Here is a 24,541-nt window from a genome sequence, read left to right on the forward strand (position 1 = left end):
AAACCCAAGTGGTTTAGAGTCCGATTTGGGAATGCAAAGTCTGAGTACTTCTTGGCCCAGTGCATCAAGGAAGCCACAAGAGGCAATACTCACCTTGATCGGAATTCCATAAAATACCCAGAAAATATACACGACATGGATATCTTAGCATTCCTGACGGACAGTGATCACAGAATGGTAAAGTTTAACTTGATCTTGGAGTCGGAAATACCCAAGAACAGGAGCCAGGTACATAATTTTAAAAGGGCTAAATTCAATGTATGTAAACTTACAGCAGGTACTTGTCCCTTTCCATATTGCTCAGGTAACGCTGACTCTTGGAGTTGAAACACGATTTGTAGGTGTTTGCTAATTTTGAATCATATTCAGTGGGGTCATAGCGACCCACACCAACATTGTTCTGCAAAAAAACAAAAATCATTGGTACGTTAATAAAAAGCGAGTCTGTCCAAGTGGCTAAGCATTTTTCCCCTGTTGAAAGCTTCAGTTCCCTAATCCCAGCTCGATCAAGTTTCATGCATTCTTGTTGAAAATGTCATCTATTTTGACATTTCACACTCTTTAAAATAACGGTGCAATACCTCCTTATTTTTAAATGTATCTATAATCTCTGTCATTCTTTTTAATCATAAATCTGACTCTTAACATTTCTCCAATGTTAACATCTGTGTCGACACTAACAACTCCCCAATGAGTAGTGTTCAATCCACTTTGAGCAGTAGAATCATAGAATGGTTACAGCACAGAAGGAGGCCATTTGGCCCGTTGAGCCCATACCTTGGGTGATGTGAACAACACCTACTGTGGATCATTCAACCGAGAAATAGGATTGTCAGGGGGAACATTAAGCCAGGTCAAAGGCTATGAAAGGGGAAAAGTAAAAAATAAAGTTAGTGTAGAGTGGGGTTGTATGACGGGGGCTTGGTTCTATACAGACAATGGTCAAGGAGAGCAGGGTGCAACATTGCCAGACATAATCATGGGACGTAACCACAGGGTTGCAAATGCTGCAAGAAACTAAAAATGTTCTGGTCAACAGACCAGAAAGAGCTGATGTTGCAAGATAACGTATCTGTGCAGACGGGTAACCGTAATAGGAACCACATGACTTAGGCAGCTGATGATGAGTTGGCCACAATAGACATGGAGTTAACAATTCTCAAAATTAGGGCAAGGGTGTGCTGACAGCCACCTGGTATTAACAGGAACTGGGACAAACAATGTTGTAACATAGAATGTCCTTGAAAAGAGGCAGGAACAATGTATAATGCGCCGTTTGGATGCATAAATATCTGACAACTCTGTAACAATTTGGAGAAACTTGGCTAAGACAGAGCAGGCTGTCTCCCCATGCATGTGAATAAAGACTGCTTGAACTCTCGATATCAGACTTGTGTTGAGTATTTAAAATTACTCCACAACAATTGGCATAGTCGGCAGGATCTCAAGCGGATGGTAGACACCAGCAGACAGAAACACGTCAACCGCGTGAGTACGTTTAAAATTACCACACACAGTAAGGACAAAGTAGAAGTTTGTTACGTGTCGGCTGCCTGAGAGATCTGATCCTGCAGGTCTGAGCGAGACTACACGCAGTCAACGGTCAAGAGCCCCAGGTAAAACGACTGTACTAATACTGCGCTATCCAAATTAAATTGGTATAAGTTGCAAGTATCCGTCTCACTTGGGAGGAGTCTGGGAAAAGAGAGATACCTCTGACAACAAATTAAATTAGTATAAGTTGCAAGTATCCGTCTCACTTGGGAGGAGTCTGGGAAAAGAGAGATACCTCTGACAACAAATTAAATTAGTAACGTAGAGAGATGGATTGGGGACCAGGAGGGTCCCTGACTGAATATGTGGCCAAAAAGATTAAGAACATGATAACCAACATGCTCGCAGATAAATGGGATCCCAACGTCGTCCCCGCCAAATAAAAATAATGGTGGAAAGGCAAAAAGAAAAATAAAGAAGAAAAGGCAGTGATAATAATAACCTGATCGTATTGCGAATTAAGTAAGAGAGCTAATAAATCCATAGCAGCCCAGAAAAAGGAAAAATACGCAAGCCCGACGACACCAACCGTGCCAGTAATGGCAGCTAACGACGACGACCGATCTATAGACTGGGGAGACTTAGGACGGAAATCAACCAAATACGAAAGAGAAAGAGAAGGTGGGTGGAATATCCCACCCCATACAGGGAGGATGACACCAGGGCATCAGAAACCACCCTTCCAAAAATCCCTAGACCAATGGCCCCTATAAAGGTAGAATTTATACCTGGACTGCCCGGGCAGCCTAATGCTAACCCACCCATAGCAGCGGGACAAGATAGAATCAGGACCACCTACATACCCTTTTCCCCAAGTGAAAAACTAAAATTACTGGACCGACTCCCCGAATTAAGGGAGAGGCAGAGCAATGCCGAATTTTGGCAGAAAACAAGAGAGATGCGTATATGCCATCTCTTGCATAATAAGGATGTCGAAGGACTAGTACGAGCAAAAATGCCAGAAGATAAATGGGAACTATTACCACAGAATTACAAAGATGGCACATGGTGCCTGGACGTGTCACCCGCCCCAGCACAGCGTGAGGCAGATTACACAGCCTTTAAAGATGCAGTGTCCCTCGTGTTGGGCGCGGTCCCCATAAACTGGGGAATAATAATGAGGGTAACACAGAACAAGGGAGAATCAGCCAGTGATTATGGAGAAAGGAAGTTCCAGAGTTTCCAAGCACACTCAGGAATAGTGGCAGGACATACCCGAGACAATCTAGCCTTTCTAAAAATGTTTAAGGAAGGGTTAAGCCCCACTCACCAAGCCATTCTGAAAACCAGACAACTGGCCTGACCCCATACGAACTAATGACTGGACGTGCCATGCGCCTGCCCGAAGGAATCTCCACAGGGAGCGCAGAGTTAGGGCCAGTCAGGGATCGAATTAAAAACTATGTTAAGACCCTAGACGAACAACTCAAGGCCTTGAGGAAGGAGGTAAGGGAACAACAGACCATTAGAGACCAGGAGAACAAATTGGTCAAGCCGACAGAACCTCTACCGAAGGTGGGGGACTCTGTAATGGTCCAGGCACTGCCAGGGTTCACCCCGCGGTGGACAGGCCACTATGAAGTAATAATGACTAGTGATACGTGTGCATGTGTGGATATGAATGGTAAAGGGCAGTGGAAACACTGGTCCCAGCTTAAAAAATATAGTGAATAAGAAATCGCTTTAGTAGATGGCCACTAACCCTTGGTAACGACCAGGACCATGTTATATCCCTGCAGGTAGACCGCCACCATGATGCTGCTATATTGGATCCTTGCAAAACTAGTGCCTGCACAGCAGGTCGGGGCTTACCATCAGATCATTTATGGTACCCACCATAATGCAACATGCCAGGGCAGCGAGATAATGCCAAAAGTAGGAGGGACGGTGTGCATAGGCTGTACAGAAGGAACCCCTACCCTCACCAGATGAAAATCGTGGACTGACGGAACAAGGCTATGCACTACCAACACCAACTCCACAACCGCCGACAGCCACCACCACACCAAAACCCCTGGAATGTCCAAAAGCATTCCCAGGACCCAAGGGTGGACTTGTATTAGTGGACAATGGTAGAATATTGTATGATAACGTGCGCCATGAGCTTGTACCTGTGGTATTGAATTTGTCAACAATATATCTCCCAACATGGTGTAGCCCACAAGCCCAGCAGTTGTATAAAAACCTGATACAAAATGTTATAGACCAAGCTACCCAGGTGTCGGGAACGCGGAGAAGGAGGGTTAGAAGGAAAAGAAGTGTGCTAGGAGATTTAGGAACAGTATTTAACACAGGGACATCACTAGTTAATGCCTTAGACATCGAGGCAGTAGACAGGGAACTAGGAAGTCTGAGTGAAAAACTGAAACAGGTATTGAAGCAGAGAAACACTGAGGCTCAACAAGAGAGTCAGCTGGGGACCCACACGGTGGAAACCCTATTGGAAATTACCCATATCCTAGAAGCACAGGCAAAGATAACCAACCGCCTAATAAATGTCACTGAGTATAATGAAGGACAAACTAAGGCGGAAATGTTGTGTCATGCTTATGGGTCATGGATAACAGGCCAAGTTTGTGCCAATATGAATCAGGGGGAGGTTTCCAGTTGGATAAGTAACAAAAAGCTGAAAGACTTGGCCAGTAGTGTTAAGTCCGTGAATGAATGAGACACGGACCAGCAGGAGTGAAAACAAACAAGTCTTTACTGGTGGAAGTCAATAGTGAAAACTAACAAACAGAGGCTCTCTAGCGCCTTTTATACAGGGGTGGTCACTGCCGGTACTGCAGTCTGAGACCAGTTATTCTCTTAAAGGTACATACACAACAATTCCTCCCCTTTTAGATAAACAGTACATAACATTCATTTAACAACTAAATGATAACGAATTACAATCACAATTACTGTTGCTAGATACATTGGTTAAGTTTAAGCAATTATAAGTTCAGTCTTTGAGGAGGCTTCCTGATTCTGTCTGGATAATGCCTCTTTGGGGTATCAGGTTCTTCTGGCAATGTTGCGTCGGGATCAATGTCTTTGTTTGGTTCATCTGCTTCCAATATTACCGGTTCTGCGGTAGCTGCAATTGGAACGTCAATTTCATGACCAGGTGTACCAGATCGTGGTGTGGAGTTGACGTTTTCCAGTGACTCTAGAATCTGGTCAGCATGGCGTCTTACAATGCTCTCCCCAACGTCCACGGTATACATGAGAGGTCCTTGTCGTGTACAAATTGTTCCTGGCTGCCATTTCTCAGTGCGGTAGTCCCGGGCCAAAACTGGTTGACCTATCTTAAAACTCCTGGTCGGCCTTCCATTCATATTCTGAAACTGCCTGTTCTCCACATCTCTTCGGACGTTTGGCTTAACCAAATCCAAGCGGCATCGTAGTCTTCGATTGAAGAACATCATGGCTGGAGTTTGGTTGGTAACCGCATGTGTCGCATTCCAGTAGGCAAACAAGAAGTTGTCCACCTTGTGTTGTAGGGGTATATCTTCATTACACATTGCCTTGATAGCCTTCTTGAAAGTTTGGACAAACCTCTCGGCCAATCCATTAGTGGCTGGATGATATGGGGCAGATGTGTAATGCTTAACGCCATTGTTCTTTAAGAACCTCCGGAACTCTTCAGACACAAACTGGTCCATTGTCAGAGCAAATCTCTTCAGGCAGCCCATTCCTGGCAAATATGGTTCGCAAAACTGTGATAGTTTTTTCCGTGGTGGTTGAGGACATTTTTATTACCTCTGGCCACTTTGAATGTGCATCCACCGCAATTAAAAACATCGAGTCCATGAAGGGACCAGCAAAATCAATGTGCACCCGTTGCCATGGAGATGAGGGCCACTCCCATGGATGCAGAGGAGCTTGTGGTGGGGCGTTTTGGACCTTCTGGCATCCTGCACAGCTCTTGGTCATCTCTTCGATTTCTCTATCGATTCCCGGCCACCACACAAACGCTCTGGCTAAGTTCTTCATTTTTACCCCACCCAGATGACCCTCATGAAGCTCATTGAGTACTCTATCTGTCAACTTAGGTGGAATTACTACTCTGGATCCACACATCAAGGTCCTTCTGCACACTGACAGCTGTTCTCTTCTCGGCGAGAATGCTGGCAGCAGTGGTTCGCCATGTGCTGGCCATCCCTTCACCGTTAAATCATAGACCCGTGATAGTGTCGGGTCATTCCGTGTTTCGTTTTCTATGTTTGCATTCGTCACAGGGAGACATTCGACTATGGTCAAGTGGAATAACTCCATTGGATCCACTGCAAGGTCTTCTTCTTCCACCGTCGGCAACGGTAGGCGTGACAATCCATCAGCATTTCCATGCTGTTTAGTTCCTTTGTACTCGATGTCATATTGGTGTGCCCCTAGGAAAAGGGACCATCTCTGCAGCCGTTGTGCCGTCATTATCGGTACGCCCTTCTGAGGGTTGAAAATGGAGACAAAAGGTTGATGATCGGTTAGTAGAGTAAATTTTTAACCATGCAGGTAGTGATTGAACTTCTTCACCCCCCACACTAGGCTGAGGGCCTCTCTGTCAATCTGAGCGTAGTTACGCTCCGCAGAAGTTAACGAGCGTGACGCAATAGCTATCGGCCTCTCTAACCCATCAAGGAACTTATGTGACAGTACCGCCCCAATGCCGTAGGGAGACGCATCACACGCCAGTCTGATCGGCAGTGCTGGGTTGTAGTGAGCCAATACTTCCCTTGAAGTGATTAAGTCCTTACTCTTCTGAGAAGCACGCTTACAATCATCGCTCCATTTCCATGCTACCCCCGTTCATAGCAGGGCGTTCAGTGGGTGCAAAATTGTCGACAAATTCGGCAAAAACTTATGATAGTAATTCACCAATCCAAGGAATGACCTCAGTTGCGACACATTTTCAGGCGCTGGGGCCTTAACAACCGCTTCAATTTTGTCAGGGGACTTATGTAACCCCTCTTCATCAATCACGTGGCCACAATACGATATCTGTTTCTTAAAAAATTCGCACTTGGGGCGGTTGGCTCGCAGCCCATGTTCCCGTAGTCTAGTGAGCACCTGTTCTAGGTTGTTAAGGTGCTCACTGTCATCTTCACCTTTTACAAGGATGTCGTCCAAGTAACACTGAGTCCCCGGAATCCCTTGCAGGACTTGTTCCATCGCTCTTTGCCATATCGCCGGAGCCGATGCTACTCCGAATACCAATCGATGATACTGGTAAAGACCTTTGTGAGTGTTTATCGTGAGATACTTCCTAGAGGACTCTTCAACCTCCATCTGCAAATATGCTTGTGCTAGGTCAATTTTTGTAAAACGCTTCCCTCCAGACAGTGAGGTGAAGATGTCTTCTATCCTTGGAAGAGGATATTGTACTGTGTGAAGGACAGGGTTCACCGTCACCTTGAAATCCCCACAGATGCGAATCTTCCTTGGCTCTCCGGACTTATTGCTTAATGTTTTCTTCATGACAGGAACGATGGGTGTCGCCCACTCGCTCCAGTCGACCTTAGACAACACGCCCGCCTTCTCCAGATTCTCCAGCTCTGCCTCGACGGCTGGGCGAATTGCATATGGTACCGGCCTTGCTTTGAAAAACTTGGGAACTGCATTCTCTTCCATTTTTATCGAGACGGTTATGCCTTTAAGCGTGCCCAGTTCTTGTTGAAATACCTCTTTGGCGTTATCTAAGATTGTTGACAATCGTCCAGGAGTGACGTCTTCATCTTTTTTACCATCCACCGTCATTGCATGAATGGAATGCCAATCCAAGTTTATCTTCCTGATCCATTTCCGTCCCAATAACGGTGGTCCACCATTTGGCAGTATGTAGAGATACAATTTCCGTATTTTCTTGCCATTGTATTCGACAGGCACCCTTATTTTTCCTCTGGGGTATACTTTTTGCCCCGTATACATCGTCAAGATGATGGATGTCTCTCTCAAGGGTATGTGTGAAAATAGCCGCTCGTAGTCTCGTCGATTCATGACGGTTAGCGCTGATCCTGTATCCAATTCCATTTTAACTTGGGACCCTGCTATCGTGAGGGTGACCCAAATGGTTTGGTGATCCTCCTTTGCGATTACATTGTGAAGTTTGAGACAGCTTAGTCTCCTGTTCTCGGATTCACTATCGCTCATCTGGTCTTCGGAACTACTGTCCGTCATCTTTTGTACTTTCTTGTACGGTTCCTTAGTAGCCTTTTTGTTGTCGCTGGTCTTCTTCCCAGACCTGCAAACTCGTGCAATGTGTCCAATCTTCCCGCATTGTCTGCATATTTTGTCTTTGGACCAGCAGTCCTTCAGGTCATGGTTAGTTCTGCCGCAGCGATAACATTTTGCAAATCCCCGTGTCATTTCGTGGGTGCCGTATTCCTGTGGTTTTTGTTGAATTTCTGCAGCTCCCCTGGCTGCTGCTTCATACGATACTGCCACGCTGAAAGCCTTATCTAGCGTCAGCTCTTTTTCTGAGAGTAACTTCTTCTGTGTTCCTTCACTCAGGAGTCCACAGACAAATTTGTCCCGTAGGGTATCTGCCAGTCCTGCTCCGAACTGGCAGTGCTTTGATAGCTTGCGTAGTTCCGTAAGATACTCAGCATTGCTCTCATCTTTGTGCTGAGTTCTCTTGTGGAATTTAAATCTTTCTGCTATCAACAGCGGTGCAGGGTTTAAGTGTTCCTGTAGGACAGCAACAATTTCGTTAAAACTCTTCGCCTTCGGTTTGGCTGGAGTAATCAGGTCCCGCAATAGGCTGTACGTTCTAGCACCCATTAAGTTTAGCAATATCGATGCCTTTTTCCCCTCCGCTATTTCGTTTGCCTCGAAATATACCTCGATTCTTTCCACATACGTGGTCCAGTCCTCTAATGTATTATCAAAAGCAGTGATACAGCCAGTCTTCGGCATCTTGCAAATCTAAAATGGCGCCTCCCGCGCTTTGCCTTCTTCCCCGATTTAACAAAATGGCGCCTTCCACGCTTTGCCTTCTTCCCCGCTGTTGTTAGCGCTGCTTTCCATGGTTTCTTGCGCGTTAAATATTGATTCTTTTTCTTTTATTATTTTCCCGTCGTGGAGCGGACCCTCTGGGACACTTCCCTCCCTCTTCTTAGGTCCGAACGCTGCCCGGCTTCGAAGCACCGGCCGCGCCCTGTGTGCTCCACCCTCTCTCTCTCTCTTTGCCTCCCGACTCGCTGCCCGGCCCCGTTGAAAAGCCACCCGATCAAGCTTCAGCCCGCCGCAGCCCAGGAAGGATCAGAGCACTACCTGCCACCAGCCCAACAGGCTGGGAAACCACAGACTGGTGAACCGAACCTGGCTCTTGACAGTCTCTCCTGCAAGTTTTCAAACCGATGATTGACGGTCGATGCCCGTTTCTCGAGTTTCTTTGGACTCAATTTTTTTTTTTTTTCTTTCTTCTGGCTCCGACCTTCAACAACGTCGTCTGAGGTGCTGCCGAGTTGCAGGTAAGTTCGTTTCTTACTCGTCGCCAGTGTTAAGTCCGTGAATGATTGAGACACGGACCAGCAGGAGTGAAAACAAACAAGTCTTTACTGGTGGAAGTCAATAGTGAAAACTAACAAACAGAGGCTCTCTAGCGCCTTTTATACAGGGGTGGTCACTGCCAGTACTGCAGTCTGAGACCAGTTATTCTCTTAAAGGTACATACACAACAAGTAGTCCAGGCAACATGTTGGCATGTCAATTACGAGGTCTGATCCGAATATATCCCACAGAAAAAAAACTGTATAACTAACCTCGCACAATATCTCGGGGTGGTTATGATGATCCCGGTAATGACCAAAGACCAATCATCCTATCCTCTGTACCAAGTAGAAAATATAGGGGTGAATCAGGCAAAGGCCCACGTGAGGTACTATCTGACCCATAGCTACGCCACAAAAAAGGAGCCATGCCTGGCATAGGGAAAATGTTGGTAGGGATATCCCTGACAGGATGTAAAGAGTATGGAAATGCAGTAATGTGCCCGCACCCAGTAGGGACTGGAGAACAGGCACGATGTGGATTCAATAAGACTACAAACTACTGTGGAAATCACACAGGCTCGATATGGGCCAACTCGTGTTGCATACCGAGGCAGTGGGGAATACTATGGGACCACCAATGAAAAACAGGATCATTATGGACCTCTCGTATGCCCAAACTACAATGCAAGCTTTTTGTTTTAATCCCAAAACACCAGCGACAATCGGACACCAGCATTTAGTAGCAATATATAAGACAACAAGTGTCCATCAAGGCCACAGAGGAGATTAAAAGGGGACCTGCGAAATTACATAATTCCCGAAGGACCCAAAATCCCCAAACTCCCAGAACACCTAACTAAGATGGCCGAGAAACTGAACAAAATGGTCAAACTGTACCACAAGTTACAATGGGAAATTGAGAAAACTGGGAGGGAAGTCGAAAATTTGGGGTATGCCCCATGGTATGAAACAGTCTGGAATTGGGGACTAACTGTACAAATACACCCTTGGATAAGAATAGCATCTCACACACTGGTATGCCTATAAGTCATGATATACCTGTTGCTGTTGCCTCAAATGCAGGAAGCAAAAGGAAGAGAGACTGGCTAGAGCTTTGAACAAGACAAAAGATAGGGAACTCACGAATCTATACCAGTATGGTATAATCTAAAGCAGTATGGCCACCTTGGGCCGGCATGGCCAAGGGCCAAAAGGGGGGACTGAAAGGGGAAAAGTAAAGAATAAAGTTAGTGTAGAGTAGCATGACGGGGGCTTGGTTCTATACAGACAATGGTCAAGGAGAGCAGGGTGCAACATTGCCAGACATAATCACGGGACTAACCACAGGGCTGTAAATGCTGCAAGAAACTAAAAATGTTCTGGTCAACAGATGTAGCGAAAGAGCTGATGTTGCAAGGTAATGTATCTGTGCAGACGGGTAACCGCAATAGGAACCACATGACTTAGGCAGCTGACGATGAGTTGGCCACAATAGACATGGAGTTAACAATTCTCAAAATTAGGGCAAGGGTGCACTGACAGAACTGGTTGGCGGACAGAAAGCAAAGAGTTGGAATAAACGGGTCGTTTTCCGAGTGGCAGGCAGTGACTAGTGGGGTACCGCAAGGATCGGTCCTAGGACCCCAGCTGTTCACAATATATATTAATGATCTGGACGAGGGAATTGGATGTAATATCTCCAAATTTGCAGACGACACAAAGCTGGGCGGGAGGGTATGCTGTGAGGAGGATGTCGTGAAACTCCAGTACGATTTGGACAGGTTGGGTGATTGGGCAGAAACATGGCAAATGCACTATAATGTGGATAAATGTGAGGTTATCCACTTTGGTGGCAAAAACAGGAAGGCAGATTATTATTTGAATGGCAATAGATTGGGAGAAGGGGAAGTGCAAAGAGACCTGGGTGTTCTTGTACACCAGTCGCTGAAGGTAAGCATGCAGGTGCAGCAGGCGGTTAAGAAGTCAAATGGTATGTTGGCCTTCGTAGCAAGAGCGTTCGAGTACAAGAACAAGGATGTCTTGCTGCAGTTGTACAGGGCCTTGGTGAGACCACACCTTGAGTATTGTGAGCAGTTTTGGTCGCCTTACCTGAGGAAGCACGTTCTTGCCATGGAAGGAGTGCAGCGAAGATTCACCAGGTTGATACCTGGGATGGCAGGAATGACGTATGAGGAGAGATTGTGTCGATTGGGCTTATACTCACTGGAGTTTAGAAGATTGAGAGGGGATCTCATCGAAACCTATAAAATTCTGTCAGGCCTGGACAGACTAGATGCAGGAAGGATGTTTCTGATGGCCGGGGAGTCCAGAACCAGAGGTCATAGTCTAAGGATAAGGGGTAAGCCATTTAGGGCTGAAATGAGGAGGAATTTCTTCACCCAGAGAGTGGTGAACCTATGGAATTCTCTGCCACAGAGGGCGGTGGAGGCCAGTTCATTAAGTATATTCAAGAAAGAGTTGGATATATTTCTTGAGGCTAAAGGGATCAAGGGATATGGGGAGAAGGCAGGGACAGGGTACTGAATTTGGATGATCAGCCATGATCTCATTGAATGGCGGAGCAGGCTCGAAGGGCCGAATGGCCTACTCCTGCTCCTATCTTCTATGTTTCTATGTTTCTATGACAGCCACCTGGTATTAACAGGAACTGGGACAAATGATGTTGTAATATAGAATGTTTTAGAAGAGGCGGGAACAATGTATAACGCGCCATTTGGATGTATAAATATCTGACAACTCTAACAATTTGGAGAAGCTTGGCTAAGACAGAAGCAGGCTGTCTCCCCACGCGTGTGAATAAAGACTGCTTGAACTCTCGATATCAGACTTGTGTTGAGTATTTAAATTATTCCACAACAGGCTAATAGATTATTTAAGACTATGACTGGAGAAGCGAGGGAGAACCAGAATCGTCCTGGGCAAAATGGAACTGAAAGTGAGTGCTGGAGCACATTACAGATCTTGGGAATAGAGATTCTCACTTCACTCACTGCTATCAAGGGCAGAACATAGATTTGAAGATCAGGCCTTTTACTGCTGTCATTATATATAAGTTGTGTTGTTCTGCATGCAATCTAATTGTTTGATTTCTGCAAATAAATCTAGTTAGCTTGTTCGGAATCTGAGCCCCGCTCAAACGTGCTGATAAAACAGTGTTCCGGAGTGGCTTGGAGAGAAATGGAGTCCAGCAGGCACTAAGTGATCTAGCACTAGATACGCGATCTCTGTAGGGGTTACAAACCGCAGGGCTACAGGCTGTAGCTTGTTGGTTACGTGAAATACCCTTGCATGGCCTCACTGGTGGTAGTGAGTGGTGAGAGATAGCTGTCTTGTTACATCGATTGCACACTTACAGGGTTAAAGGTGAGCAGTTTAGCAGGTGCACGGACGCCTCGGCTTGTGGACGACAAAAACGGAGGTGGTTTTCGATTTTGTGGTCTGGAAAGTTGTTTGACATCATACAAGCCAGAGTAACTCTGTTGAACCACAGGGAGAACAAGATTATCAGACAGGGCATCAACACCACATAAAGGAAACCACAATGAAATAAATGTCAATTGTTTTTCAGGAAAAACGTAATAAAGCAGGAGCCCTGGAGACTAACTATTGGCCGTTGAAACATATTCAGCGAGCTGTAGAAGATTCTCTCCACTGGGGGAAATGGGTACTGTTGGACCGTGCTGAATTTTCCATGTTTTTTCTTTTGTGGACCTAAAAGGTCATCGGTGAATGATTTGATATTGTACATTCCAGGGCTGAGGTTCAGTGGGTCCTAAAACATAAAACAAGCACAGTTTTTTTTCAGTCATTTATTCCAGATCTTTCCTGCTGCAGCAACACTTAAGAACTTACTGCTGTCTGGATATGCATCTGTGTGAGTGCCAATATGTTTACCTGTACTTAAACACAAGGCTGCAAAGCATTACCTAGAGCAACAAGTCGCCAAAGCTCCTTCAACAGCACCTTCCAAACCCACGACCTCTACCACTTAGAAGGACAAGGGCAGCAGACGCATGGGAACATCACCACCTACAAGTTCCCCTCCAAGCCACACACCATCCTGACTTGGACCTGTATCGCCGTTCCTTCACTGTCGCTGGGCCAAAATCCTGGAACTCCCTTCCTAACAGCACTGTGGGTGTACCTACACCATATGGACTGCAGTGGTTCAAGGCGGCGGCTCACCACCATCTTCTCAAGGGCAATTAGGGATGGGCACTAAATGCAGGCCTAACCAGCGCTGCCCACATCCCATCAATGAATTAAAAAAAAGTCAATGCATGTTTGCAGAGTGTGCCAGAAATTATAGATATTTTCCACAACACTTTTGACTATAATCAACACTGGCAGAATTTCCATTGTGTTATTTGGAGATTAATGAAGAGGCATTCAGGTTTAAAGAAAATAGTGATCAGCAATAACAGAGTGGCATCACCCTGACCAGGTATCAGCTTGTTTAGCAGAATAATTGTTTTCATTTCAATCCTAATTTTGGCATCTTTACAGCAAATACACATTTACTACAGATAGTTTCAGCACCAATGAATTAACCATAGTGATTAGATATTAATTACATTATTGACAGACAAAATAAGACTAAAATAAGTCAACCTGCAATTTTGTACAACTGTTCTGTGCTTTAAATGTAGTTGGCCTGAATGTACAAGACTTAAGTGAAAATTAGTTCTAATCAGTTAAGTCTGGAGTAACGAAGAAGTTAGGTGTATAGTAATAGCAGACCAGGAGCTAGGCTGGTGATGTGTGTAGTATATATAATGTGGGACATCCTGGGTCTGCAATATATCCAAGAGAGGACATATGCATGAAGTATCAGAGTTCTGATGCTTGTGCAGAGGAGTGCTGAGCTCAAGGACTATGAGGCTACACTCCACATCATTTGCAGGGAGGAAAGGTTTCTGGGAGATACCTCCCAGAAGGTGGTTACCCCATAGCTATAAAGAAATAGTGAAGTAAAGCAAGGGAAGTGGGTGACCATCTACAGGGGCAGGTGTGGGTTTGGGCCTGTCCAATTGATATACAGTTCTCACCACCTATGATAAGGACAAGGACAGAAGTCCAGGAGAGGGTAATCAAGAACAGCTTCATGGTCCTGCTGAGATCATTATATTCTTTCCTGCACTGCAGCCAGGTCCTTGGGGCAATGTTTGTGGAATTTATATGCTCTGCCACCTCTCTCCATTTCTGCTGACTAATTTTGTCTGGGCACCCGGCACCCATCAAAGTGGAAGAGGACCTCCTTCACGCTGCTCACTTGGTCTATGAGTACCTCCATCGATGCATCCGAGAATCTGGGGGCCGTGTTTGAAGTCGTCTTGTTGCTCCACAAGAACATTAGAATTAGGAGCAGGAGTCAGCCATATGGACCCTCAAGCCTGCGCCGCCATTCAATTAGATCATGGCTTATTTCCCACCCGATCCCCATATCCCTCGATTCTCTTAGAGTCCAAAAATCTATCGATCTCAGCCTTGAATATACTCAAAGACTGAGCCTCCACAGCCCTCTGGGGTAAAGAAGTCAAAAGATTCACAACCCTCTGAGTGAAGAAATTTCTCCTCATCTCAGTCCTAAATGGCTGACCCCTTATTCTGAGACTGTGACCCCTGGTTCTAGACTCTCCAGCCAGGGGAAACAGCCTCTCAGCATCTACCCTGTCAAGCCCTGTCAGAATCATATATGTTTCAGTAAGATCACCTCTCATTCTTCTAAACTCCAGAGAGTATAGGCCCAATCTACTCAATCTCTCCTCAGAGGACAACCCTCTCATCCCAGGAATCAATCTGGTATCACTGCCCGCTATCCATCATCGACAAATGCACCTACCCTTTAAGATGTTGCAAGTTGCCTTTAATAGGGGCCAGCCCTCCAGATCTCATGTCCCCGCAACCCCGCCTCCCCCACCCCATGCCTCCAACCTGCCTATATGGAGCACATTTCATGGTGGCAGCTCACAATTCAATTTAAGTTGGACTCGGCAACAGTAATGGCACGGGCCCCATGCCAGTTACTTCAGGTGGGGGGAGTGCACACTTCATCCAGCGCCTGCGCTATATATGAAAGCTGTCTCTAATATTAACTCCATCTGCAGAAGTGGAGCACTCCAGCAGTGTGAATGTTTTTTATTTTGCCCCATTGTTTTTCTGATCTGAGGGAGTCTGCCAATTTAATAACAATGAGTGCAAAAATCATAGGTAGTGTTGTGCTGTGGATTGGGTAGCAGGAGCTGAGACAACCTAATTGCATCGTTCTTAAGACCTTTACAGAGACAGGAAGCTTTCATCCCACCAGTGTGGGTGGGATTCACACTTACGCTACAAAAGTGAAGGAAAAATGGGGCATAAATTCAACATCGCTGCGCCCATTTCACAGGCGTAAAACGGGGGCAACAGTAACTAATTTAGTCGAGCGACGGCCCTCGATTGATTTGTGCGTGTGTTCGGGCCGCCGCTAAGTTTGTCAGGGCCTTTTTTTAGGCGGCCCATGAGCTCAAGCCTTATTTCGATCTTGAAATAGTGCTTCTCCTACCTCCACATTAACACTGCGGACTGCTGCTGGCCCACGCGCCTCCCACCCGCTTGCCTCTCCCTACCTCCCTGGAATTAGCTACACACCAGCTCAGTGTCCAAACTCGCTGAAATTCGAAATGCTCAGGCCGGCAAGCTGTTTGTTTGGTGCCCGCACTCGCCAGATTTATGCCAATGAGACCCGAGAACAAGTTTAGGACTGTCCTCAAGCCTCTCTCTTCTGGCACGCGACCATTTCCCACCAGGTGCTATCGAATTTAGGCCTCAATGTTTTTACTCTGTACAACGCTCAGTGCTTCATAGACATCTTCAATGATCTCCAGACTAGGAACTGACCTAAAATACCACAAGTAAAATAAAGCAGTGAATATGGGATAAACCTGACTATTATATATACGTACCGTTGCGTAGTGCCCAGTTTTTATTGGATTGCCCCTTTTGCCTGTAAAGACATCGTAGGGGCCACGTTTACTGACCATCCGTTTCAATAATTTATCTATGTCATTCCCGAGGTTGTAGGTATTTGGTGACAAGTCACAACCCTAGAAAACAATATATGATTTTTAAAAGTGAAATGTGTAATAGTGAGAATAACCTAGAAATTACTGATGACTATATTAGTGCAGAAGTGCTTATTAGACATTCCTCTGCCTACCATTTTGGATTTTAGTGGAGGTATTTACCTGCTTAAAATAAACAGGCTAGGTCACGTTAAAATAGTGGACAAGGGAATGTCATACAATCACTATTTTCTGCTAATATTGTCAACAGAAATTTCTAGGCTTCTAAGTTTCATGCCCCAGTTAGCGTTTGATTCCAGGAACAGTAGTGGATTCAAAGGGGGGTAATTTTCAACTTTCTGTCTGGGTGGTAACCTGGCAGAGCGGATCTCTCTCCCGTTGTAGAACCTGCCTGGTTTTCATTTCTATTGAAATCAGTGTAATGAAAATTGGACAGGTTCTACAACAGGCAGGCGATCTGTTCCATCAGGTTGCTGCCGAAGCTGTAAAGAAAAAAAATTACCTCCAAGGAGTCAAAGTAGAGTCAAGCTTGGGCGCTTTTTGCACACTTTGTAAATGATACTTGTTTTAATGGTCTGTAATAACTGGAGTCTGAAGGCCTTATAATTGAAGGAATTAGTGAAATGCTTATTTAGTCTTAGCATTTTCTGGCAACTATATATCTATACTAGCTGGGGGAGCCCGGCTTTGCCAGGGCTGTTTTGGGCCGGGCGGTTTAAATCGATTCCCAGGCTTTGGGGCCTCCCTGTGTCCCTCTGTGAATCTGCTGCCGGGCAACATTTTAAATCGAGTCCCAGGCTTTTGGGCCCTGTTTGTGTCCCTCTCTCAATCTGCTGCTGGGCAACATTTCTACCTTTTAATACCTTGAAAGATGAAAGTGAAAGTACTTATAAAACGTTTTTGGTAAATCTTATGTTATTTTTAAAAGAGATACTAACTTTTTCAAAGCTGGATGAACAGAGTAGTTTGAGCTGGAAGCAGTGAAACAATGGCTGCCACATCCCTGAGATGAAAACGATTGGTCCTGCCCACACTCACACACCGATTGGCCAACCATCAGGGGACTGTACTGTAGGATTGGTCAATCGTGATGGCACAGGATTGGTCGAACCTTGACGTCAGTCAATCAATGCTAAGTAGCAGATAATGAGTTTAATTTTGAAGGTTTTTTGCATAAGGCGCGAACAATTTTCGTCCGACCGAAAAGTAAATATGCTTACGACTGTCCCGGAACCGTAAGCTTTCTTTGGAGGTAACGCGCGCGTAGGTACGCTCTATAACTTTCGAGCGCATAGCCGGACAGACGCACACGTGAGGACAGACAGACAGACAGACAGAACGAACAATCCGTTTATTTTTATTTATATATATACCTTGAGACAATTGAGGGATGGGCCAATAAATGTTGGGCTTGCCAGCGACGCCCACATCCCAGGAACAAATAAAAAAATGTTTACATTAAAAGCACCATATAATTTCAAGTACTGTGGTTCTTTAGAAAGAAGAAAGAAAGGCTTGCATTTATATAGCGCCTTTCACGACCACTGGACGTCTCAAAGCGCTTTACAGTCAATGAAGTACTTTTGAAGTGGAGTCATTGTTGTAATGTGGGAATACAACAGAATGATATAGTTACCACCGCGTCAAGAGCTCGGTTCTTTGCGCTTTTTGAATCCATCAATCCGTGCAACCCAGTAGACTTCATCGCTTTCTCCTCCAGCACTGCAGTCGGGATCCCGCCCTTTCCATATGTGCCGGGACCTGGGCTACCAATCTGAAGAAAGAACAGAGTAAGTTTATGTTCTGATTTGATAAGAATTCACCTGGTTTAACGCTCTAGGGTTAAAGTAGCACTGCGGGGTATTACGAATGAACACATTCATAGAAAATGCCTCTGTCCAGCAGGTTAACACCTTTGTTAAAATAACGAACAAATAAGGTTTATGAGTTCAGCAACAAATTGAAATCATGTTGTGCAATATTAATAACCAATGCTCTCTTTGGTAATATCGAACAGTGCAATTTCATCCTTTTTGGGGTTTTGTACACTGCCCATATTTGCACTTCAGTCGAAATACTGAGTTTTAGCCGAACTATATAAAGCCCATTGTAGTCAAACTAAGGAGCAGACTAAGTAGATAGGCACTGGTAATTGGTGGCTTCTTGAGGCTGATGTGAACAGCCACACAATAAAAAGAATTACCCTGCAGTGTAGACCTGTGGAAAGAAACATCCTCTGTAAACTATGTGTAAAGAACCCATAAACCTGGTTATAAAGGAGGGTTTCATGATGTCACCACACGATGGACAGAGGAAATCTTCCCACTCAATCCCCTTGAACTAACTGAAAATGTGCATTTATTTTCATAGATTACATTTTTGTCTGAATAAGTGCAACAGAAATTGTTTTACAAGGCAAACACTTACATCTTTTTTCTTTATAAATCGCTCCTCTTTAGTGTCGCAAATACCTCTGCTTCCAGGATTTTTCTTCCCCATTAAGTCAAGAAAATGTGGGATCTCATATTTACCCGGGCCGAGATTCGTTTCCTTTAGTTAAAAAAATACAAAAGTGTCTTTTTTCCCCATTTTGATCGATTAGGTTTTCAAACTTTTATTTACAAACCAGGCGATTACACAGGCTCTAATCAGATTATCCTATAAATGCCACGTTCACAGGAGTTCAATCCAAACTCTCAGATTTCCAAATTATTCTTAGTGAAGTGAGGGTTATCTGTGCTGGAGAACGGAACACATGTTCCAATCTTTTTGCGCCCAGCACTAGAGGCAACCGCACCTGGGTCTCTTACAGCTTAGATGCAGAGTAAAGCCCCCTCAGTTATGCTTCGTTAGCAAATCTCGTTATCTTTCCCAACCTGCGAAAGGCACACCTAACTGGGAAGCATTGAATAGAAGCCAGATATCTTCTCACAGGGTGGGAAACATCTGAGGAAGTATCTGTGTTGCCTCTTTCTCATACCTCATAGCGTCCAGCTAGGTAGCAGCAATAGTAGAGGTGTAACATATGTTCCTACTGTCATGAATCTTATCATGACTCATGAAGTAACACTGGGCGGCCATACTCGGGCGTGGGCCCAGCTTGCTCAGGATGTTTCTGTAACCAGGAACTAGTGATGTAACTAGAATCTCATGGTTGTGAAACAGTTGATTAAAGCCTTGTTTTATACTCAAACCACGTGCTCAGTAGTCTTTTTACATCATCCTACGTTTCTTCCTATGTCCCTATAAGAGTACCTCACCTAATAGTCTCAGGAAATTCAGTAAAGGGGATTAAAAAAAACAAGCAGCTGTGGCGGTACCACCGGTTGTACCTTACATAAAGACACATAATTCCCTTTAACTTACCTTTTGGGGCCGTTGCCCTTTTAACTTACCTGTTGGGGCCATTGCCCCTTTAAGACGCGCCCTAGCGCGCTGACGTCACGTCACGTACGACGTGATGTGCGTGCGCCGGCACAGCCCGGCCCAGCGTCTTCGGCCTCAACGGCCAGCCGATGGGAGCGACGCGATCTTCCGCTCCTGCGGCAAGCACCGGCACAGCCCGGCCTCGCGATCTTGGCCTCAACGGCCAGCGACGCAACAACACGCATCACGTGATGCCCTAAGCGTGGGAAACGCGAACAACGTGATGACGTCACAACACAAACGCGATGACGTCATCACGCTCCCCACAGGACTGCGAACTCAGTCCTCGTGGAGTCCCCGCTGGGACAAGACCTACACCACGGTGCTCCTACAGTCAGCCATCTTACCTGCTGTAATTAGTCTGTTCCTGTAAATAAACAACTTGTTAATAGTTCGGCGAAGTCAAACTCTCTTATTTAGTGGCGATCTACACGAACCGCTACACAGCTATCTTTCATCTCACCCCAGAAACAAACATTGGAACAGAGTGGCATTTTCCCCACTTACTTTGAGTAGTGTCAAATTATGCTGTGGATATGTCCAAGCTCATTTCACATAGGAGATTTACAACCATCAGGGGGAACAGACTGAACTATTCTCAGAGGAGAAAGGGTAACCATTCTAATTCACTGCATCACTCAGACCCCCACATTTTAAGAGATTAGCATTAGGTTACTATATCTGACAGGATGAAAGCAGCTCCTCCACACTGGGGGAGGGGTGGTTGGGGGGGGGGGTGGTGGTGCTGCGGGGGGAAGTGGGGGAACAAGATAGGACCTGGCTGCCACTTGGTGTCTCTCTTTTCTGGGTGAAATTGAGAACTTGCAATGTAGGGAAAGTGGCAGAACATGTTGGTACACCAATGCCACTGCTTTGCCAGCCCTTCCCCCACCACCTTCCAAGATTCTGCTCTTCAAACATTTGTGCCCTGGAGGTGTAGTATTCCTCTTGAATCCTGATTATTTATTTAGCTCCTGGATGATGGTTGTTCTGATTTTGCTTTACTAAAAACTCTTGAAAGTTTCTAATTATTAACAAAGGACGATGGGTCACATAAAAATGAAAATTGCACACCACTGAAATATACTCATTGCTGCAGTGTTTTTGCTGATAACAAACAAGTCATCCTTGCATGTTTCCTTTTCCCTTGTAATTCTTTCAGAGAGTATAAGGGCTTACATTTTCACCCCAGACCCTTTTGTCTTGCCCAGCCATGCAACACCCATGCAGACCAATGGGGAATCCGTCTCAAGGCCTCTGTCGGTGTGCCACAACAGTCCAGAAATTGGTTCTCTTTCCCAGCAATAATCTTGCACCCTGTGGCTAGCAGCTTAAGCCTGGCAACTCAGGTTTGTATGTGTCGTGCCACCGCAGTTAGCACCACGATCTGATGCTCTGACTTGCTGTTCGATCATGCTTGTTTTTATGTCCTATAAAGATAGGAAGTGATTCATCTACTCGTGTGACCTTGTGTATTCTTTTAAATTAGAGTTAACTAAAAAATTAGGCTGCAAAGGCAGGACGCACGTACATATACAGAGGCAACCTATAATTTGAAATAACAACAGAAAATGCTGGAAAAACCTATAATTTGGATTGTGTTCTACATTTACTGAAAATGAGCAATGATCTTAACTTCGATGTCCAATATGCAAAGCCAGAAAACCACCCACAGTCTTTGTTTGGTGCTAATCCGTTTCTTCATTTCAAAACAGAATAAGTAAAAGTGAGTAGAATAGTCTGTGAAAAGATTACTTACCAAGAACTTCTTTTTTAGCTTTTGTTCTTTATAAAACAACTGTGGTGTCTGAGCAAATATTTCTACTTCATGTGCTCTTGCCCAGCCTGGTCCTGATGCTTTCCGGGTAACCGCCGCAGCACTAAAGTCTCCTGTGTCCACATTGTAGTGTCCTGGTGCTAGCCTTCTTTCCTGAAAGAGAATTCCATTCTTATCAATATCAATTCTTCAATAGTAAAAAAAAATATTTGTTGGTGCTGTAAAATAGGATGGGAACATAGCGAGTTACTGATCTGGACTGTGTTGTCAGGTTGTGACACTAGGTAGAGACTTAGGCCTAGAAATTCAGTTGGTTGCGCCAGCCGGTAGTGCCTTAGGAGGAGTAGATGTCGGGCGCTAGGCGGCTAGCGGCTGGGCGCAGCGCGATCTGCGCCTCTCCCCAACTTCACTCACGATTTAGCGGTGGCGCAAAGTCTTTGCGCGCGCTCAGCTGCGCGCGCAGATCCTGACGTCATTTCCTCGTGCAACGCCCTTTGTGTGCCCCAAACCGGAAATTCAGTCGCGACGTCCCATTGTGCGCCTGGCGCCCCTAGCGACTGGTAGAGTGGAACGGTGCTCAGTCGATGCGGGGCGCGGGGGGCGCAAATTAAAGGGCACTCCTCCTGCACTATAAAAGGCTGCCATTTCGCAGCACTCCTTCCTGAGAGACGGATCTTTGCAGAGAGACCAAGGTAGAGAGCTTTCTGCTTTGGCTCAACACTCGGACAGGTACTTGTGGCTTCAGGCCACAACTTTCCACTTGTCTTTGCCTTCATTGACATATCATTGTTTGCTAACATATTATGGGGGCTGCAATGGGTGCAAACGCTGGCCTTCTCCATTGCATCCAAAGGGCTCACAGACGCCGTGAGAGAGTGGCAGTCCTGGCTAGACGGAGAGGGGGCAACAGGCGTCGGGAAAGGAGGCCTTACCCACCCAGGGTATACCGCCAGCAGTTCTCCTATCTCAACATGTCTGACGAGCAGTGTGTTCGGAGGCTGTGATTCCGAAGGGAGGTGGTCACAGAGATCTGCCACCTGCTTGGCGGTGATCTGCAGCCACATCTGAGGAGCAGGACGTCTCTGTCGGTGGCAGTGAAGGTGACGGTGGCTCTCAACTTCTATGCCACCAGCTCCTTCCAATCCGCTACTGGGGACATTTCCAACATCTCCCAGTTCGCCGTGCATTGCTGCATCCGCCAGGTGACCAATGCCCTTTTCAAAAGGAGACGTCAGTTCATCTCCTTCTCCATGGCCCTTGCCAAGCAGCAACAGCGTGCAATGGGCTTTGCAGCATTCACGGGCTTCCCCATGGTGCAGGGCGCCATTGACTGCACGCATGTGGCTTTGCGGGCACCTCTGGAGAATTCCGAGGATTACCGCAACCGGAAGGGCTACCATTCGCTCAACGTCCAGCTGGTGTGTGACCACAGGAAGCTCATCCTAGCTGTCAATGCCCGCTTTCCAGTCAGCAGCCATGATGCCTTCATCCTGCACCAAACTTCTGTGGCAGACATGTTCCAGGCCCAGCCTCACCCACGAGGATGGCTTATTGGGGACAAAGGCTATCCTTTGTGTACCTGGCTGATGACCCCGCTCCGTGCGCCCAGCACCCCTGCTGAAGAGGGATACAACGACAGTCATCAAGCGACCAGGAACATCATTGAGCAAACAATCGGCATCCTGAAGCAACAGTTCCGCTGTCTGGATCATTCCGGTGGAGCCCTACAATATTCGCCGGAGCGAGTCTCCCATTTCGTGGTCATGTGCTGCATGCTGCACAACCTGGCTATCCGCAGGACTCAGCCACTGCCACCAGAAATTGGAGGACCACCTGAGGAGGAGGAGGAGGAGGAGGAGGGAGGACCAGCACAGGAGGGAGGCAGAAAGTGCAAGGGCCGCCCGTCGCCGGCTTATTGAACGTCGGTTCTAGGCCCCCTCTCAGGGAATGGCTTGTGCCAATGTCAGCAGATGAATGTAGCCGCTCCACAAGCCCTCAGCTGAGCAGGGCAACCAGGACTTGCCAAAAAAACCCATGCACAGTGCAATTTAAGAACATTAATTTATTGCAAACCTCTGCCCTTCCCACATTACAACCTCATGTGGAGAAGCCCCCTCCAAAAACACAAAACTAACAGTCTCGGCCTTACAAAAACAAAGAAAGACACCAGTCTCGGCCTTACAAAAACAAAGAAAGACACCAGTCTCGGCCTTACAAAAACACAACTACACCAGTCTCGGCCTTTCAACAACCACAAAGCATTTGTGCAGCCCTTCTACTTTTTGCCCTGCGAGGGCGATGCCTTTCGCATCCTTGCCTGGCCCCTGCCCGCCCTGCAGCTCCTCCTCAATGGGAGCCCAGTGGCTGCAGCAAGGCTGGGGGAAGGCTGCTGAGGGTCAGATGGCGAGACGCCAGATGCCCTTGGGGGTCGGCCTGCACCAGCTCTGGCCCTGGAGGGGCCGGCTGCTGACTGCTCCAACTCTGCTTGGGCGGCAGCAGTCTGTCCAGCGGCTCGTGGCAGCTGCAATGGCGGAGTGGCAGTGTCGGCTGCAGGAATGGTGCCAACCTGACAGATCGCAGGTGCTTGCTGGTCGCCTGATACAGTGGCACTCGCATGGGCCAGCACTGCAGCATGCGCAGCAAACAGCTGAAGAACAGACTGCTGGGCTGCTGCTGCGCGGCGAGCGCCCTGGCGATGCCTGGCTGATCCAGCGAGGGTGGCAGCAGTTAGTGCCCGTGTGGCCCTGGTCTGTGTCCGCATGACAACAGCCAGTGAATGGACGGCACGACTGAGCACTTGGCTCGAAGCCGCCTGTGCTGCCGCGAAGTCCTGCAGACTCCTGGCCTGTGCTGCACTGAATTGATCCAGACTCCTGGCCTGTGCTGCTCCAAATTGCTGCACACTCCTTGACAAAGACTCAATGGAGTCAGGCATCCTTGCCACTGCAGCCATGAGCTCATTGTGCCTGCACTCAGCCTGGACGGCCATTTCCTCCAGGAGCCGCACCTCCTCTGCGCTGACCGTCGTAGGACTGGAGGCCGCACTCACCCTCTGGGGAGAAGTCCGCCGAGCTTCCCCACCCCTCCCGCGTTGCTGCAGCCCACTGGGCCCTGGAGCTTCACTCTCCTCCGACCCTTCCCCCCGGCTCCCCTCCAGGGAAGACGTGTCCCCTTCATCGACATGGGCTGGCGCAGCTGAGGGTGGCACTGATGGGCTGGCTTCCTCT

At 46.7% G+C, this 24,541-nt stretch overlaps 1 protein-coding gene across 2 annotated transcripts in view; it reads right to left on the minus strand.

The window, feature by feature from the left end:
* Window positions 1-253: 253 nt before the first annotated feature.
* LOC147122241 (ciliary microtubule-associated protein 2-like) overlaps window positions 254-24,541 on the minus strand; it is a 50,676-nt gene continuing 26,388 nt past the window's right edge. The window contains exons 3-9 of one of the 2 annotated variants that reach the window (XM_085983160.1): window positions 21,297-21,467; window positions 18,539-18,661; window positions 17,748-17,885; window positions 15,992-16,132; window positions 12,652-12,819; window positions 12,401-12,523; window positions 254-400 (exon numbers count right to left, since the gene is read on the minus strand). In XM_085983160.1, the coding sequence (XP_085839286.1) occupies window positions 269-400; window positions 12,401-12,523; window positions 12,652-12,819; window positions 15,992-16,132; window positions 17,748-17,885; window positions 18,539-18,661; window positions 21,297-21,467 (996 nt within the window). In that variant the 3' untranslated portion in view covers window positions 254-268. Of the gene's footprint in view, window positions 401-4,246; window positions 5,983-12,400; window positions 12,524-12,651; window positions 12,820-15,991; window positions 16,133-17,747; window positions 17,886-18,538; window positions 18,662-21,296; window positions 21,468-24,541 lie in introns of those variants that run through there. The other variant, XM_085983159.1, reaches the window with a different exon arrangement.

Source organism: Somniosus microcephalus, chromosome 3 (assembly GCF_052327205.1).
Source record: "Somniosus microcephalus isolate GS21.2 chromosome 3, FLI_Smic_1.0, whole genome shotgun sequence".
In the NCBI taxonomy this organism is placed as follows: domain Eukaryota; kingdom Metazoa; phylum Chordata; class Chondrichthyes; order Squaliformes; family Somniosidae; genus Somniosus; species Somniosus microcephalus.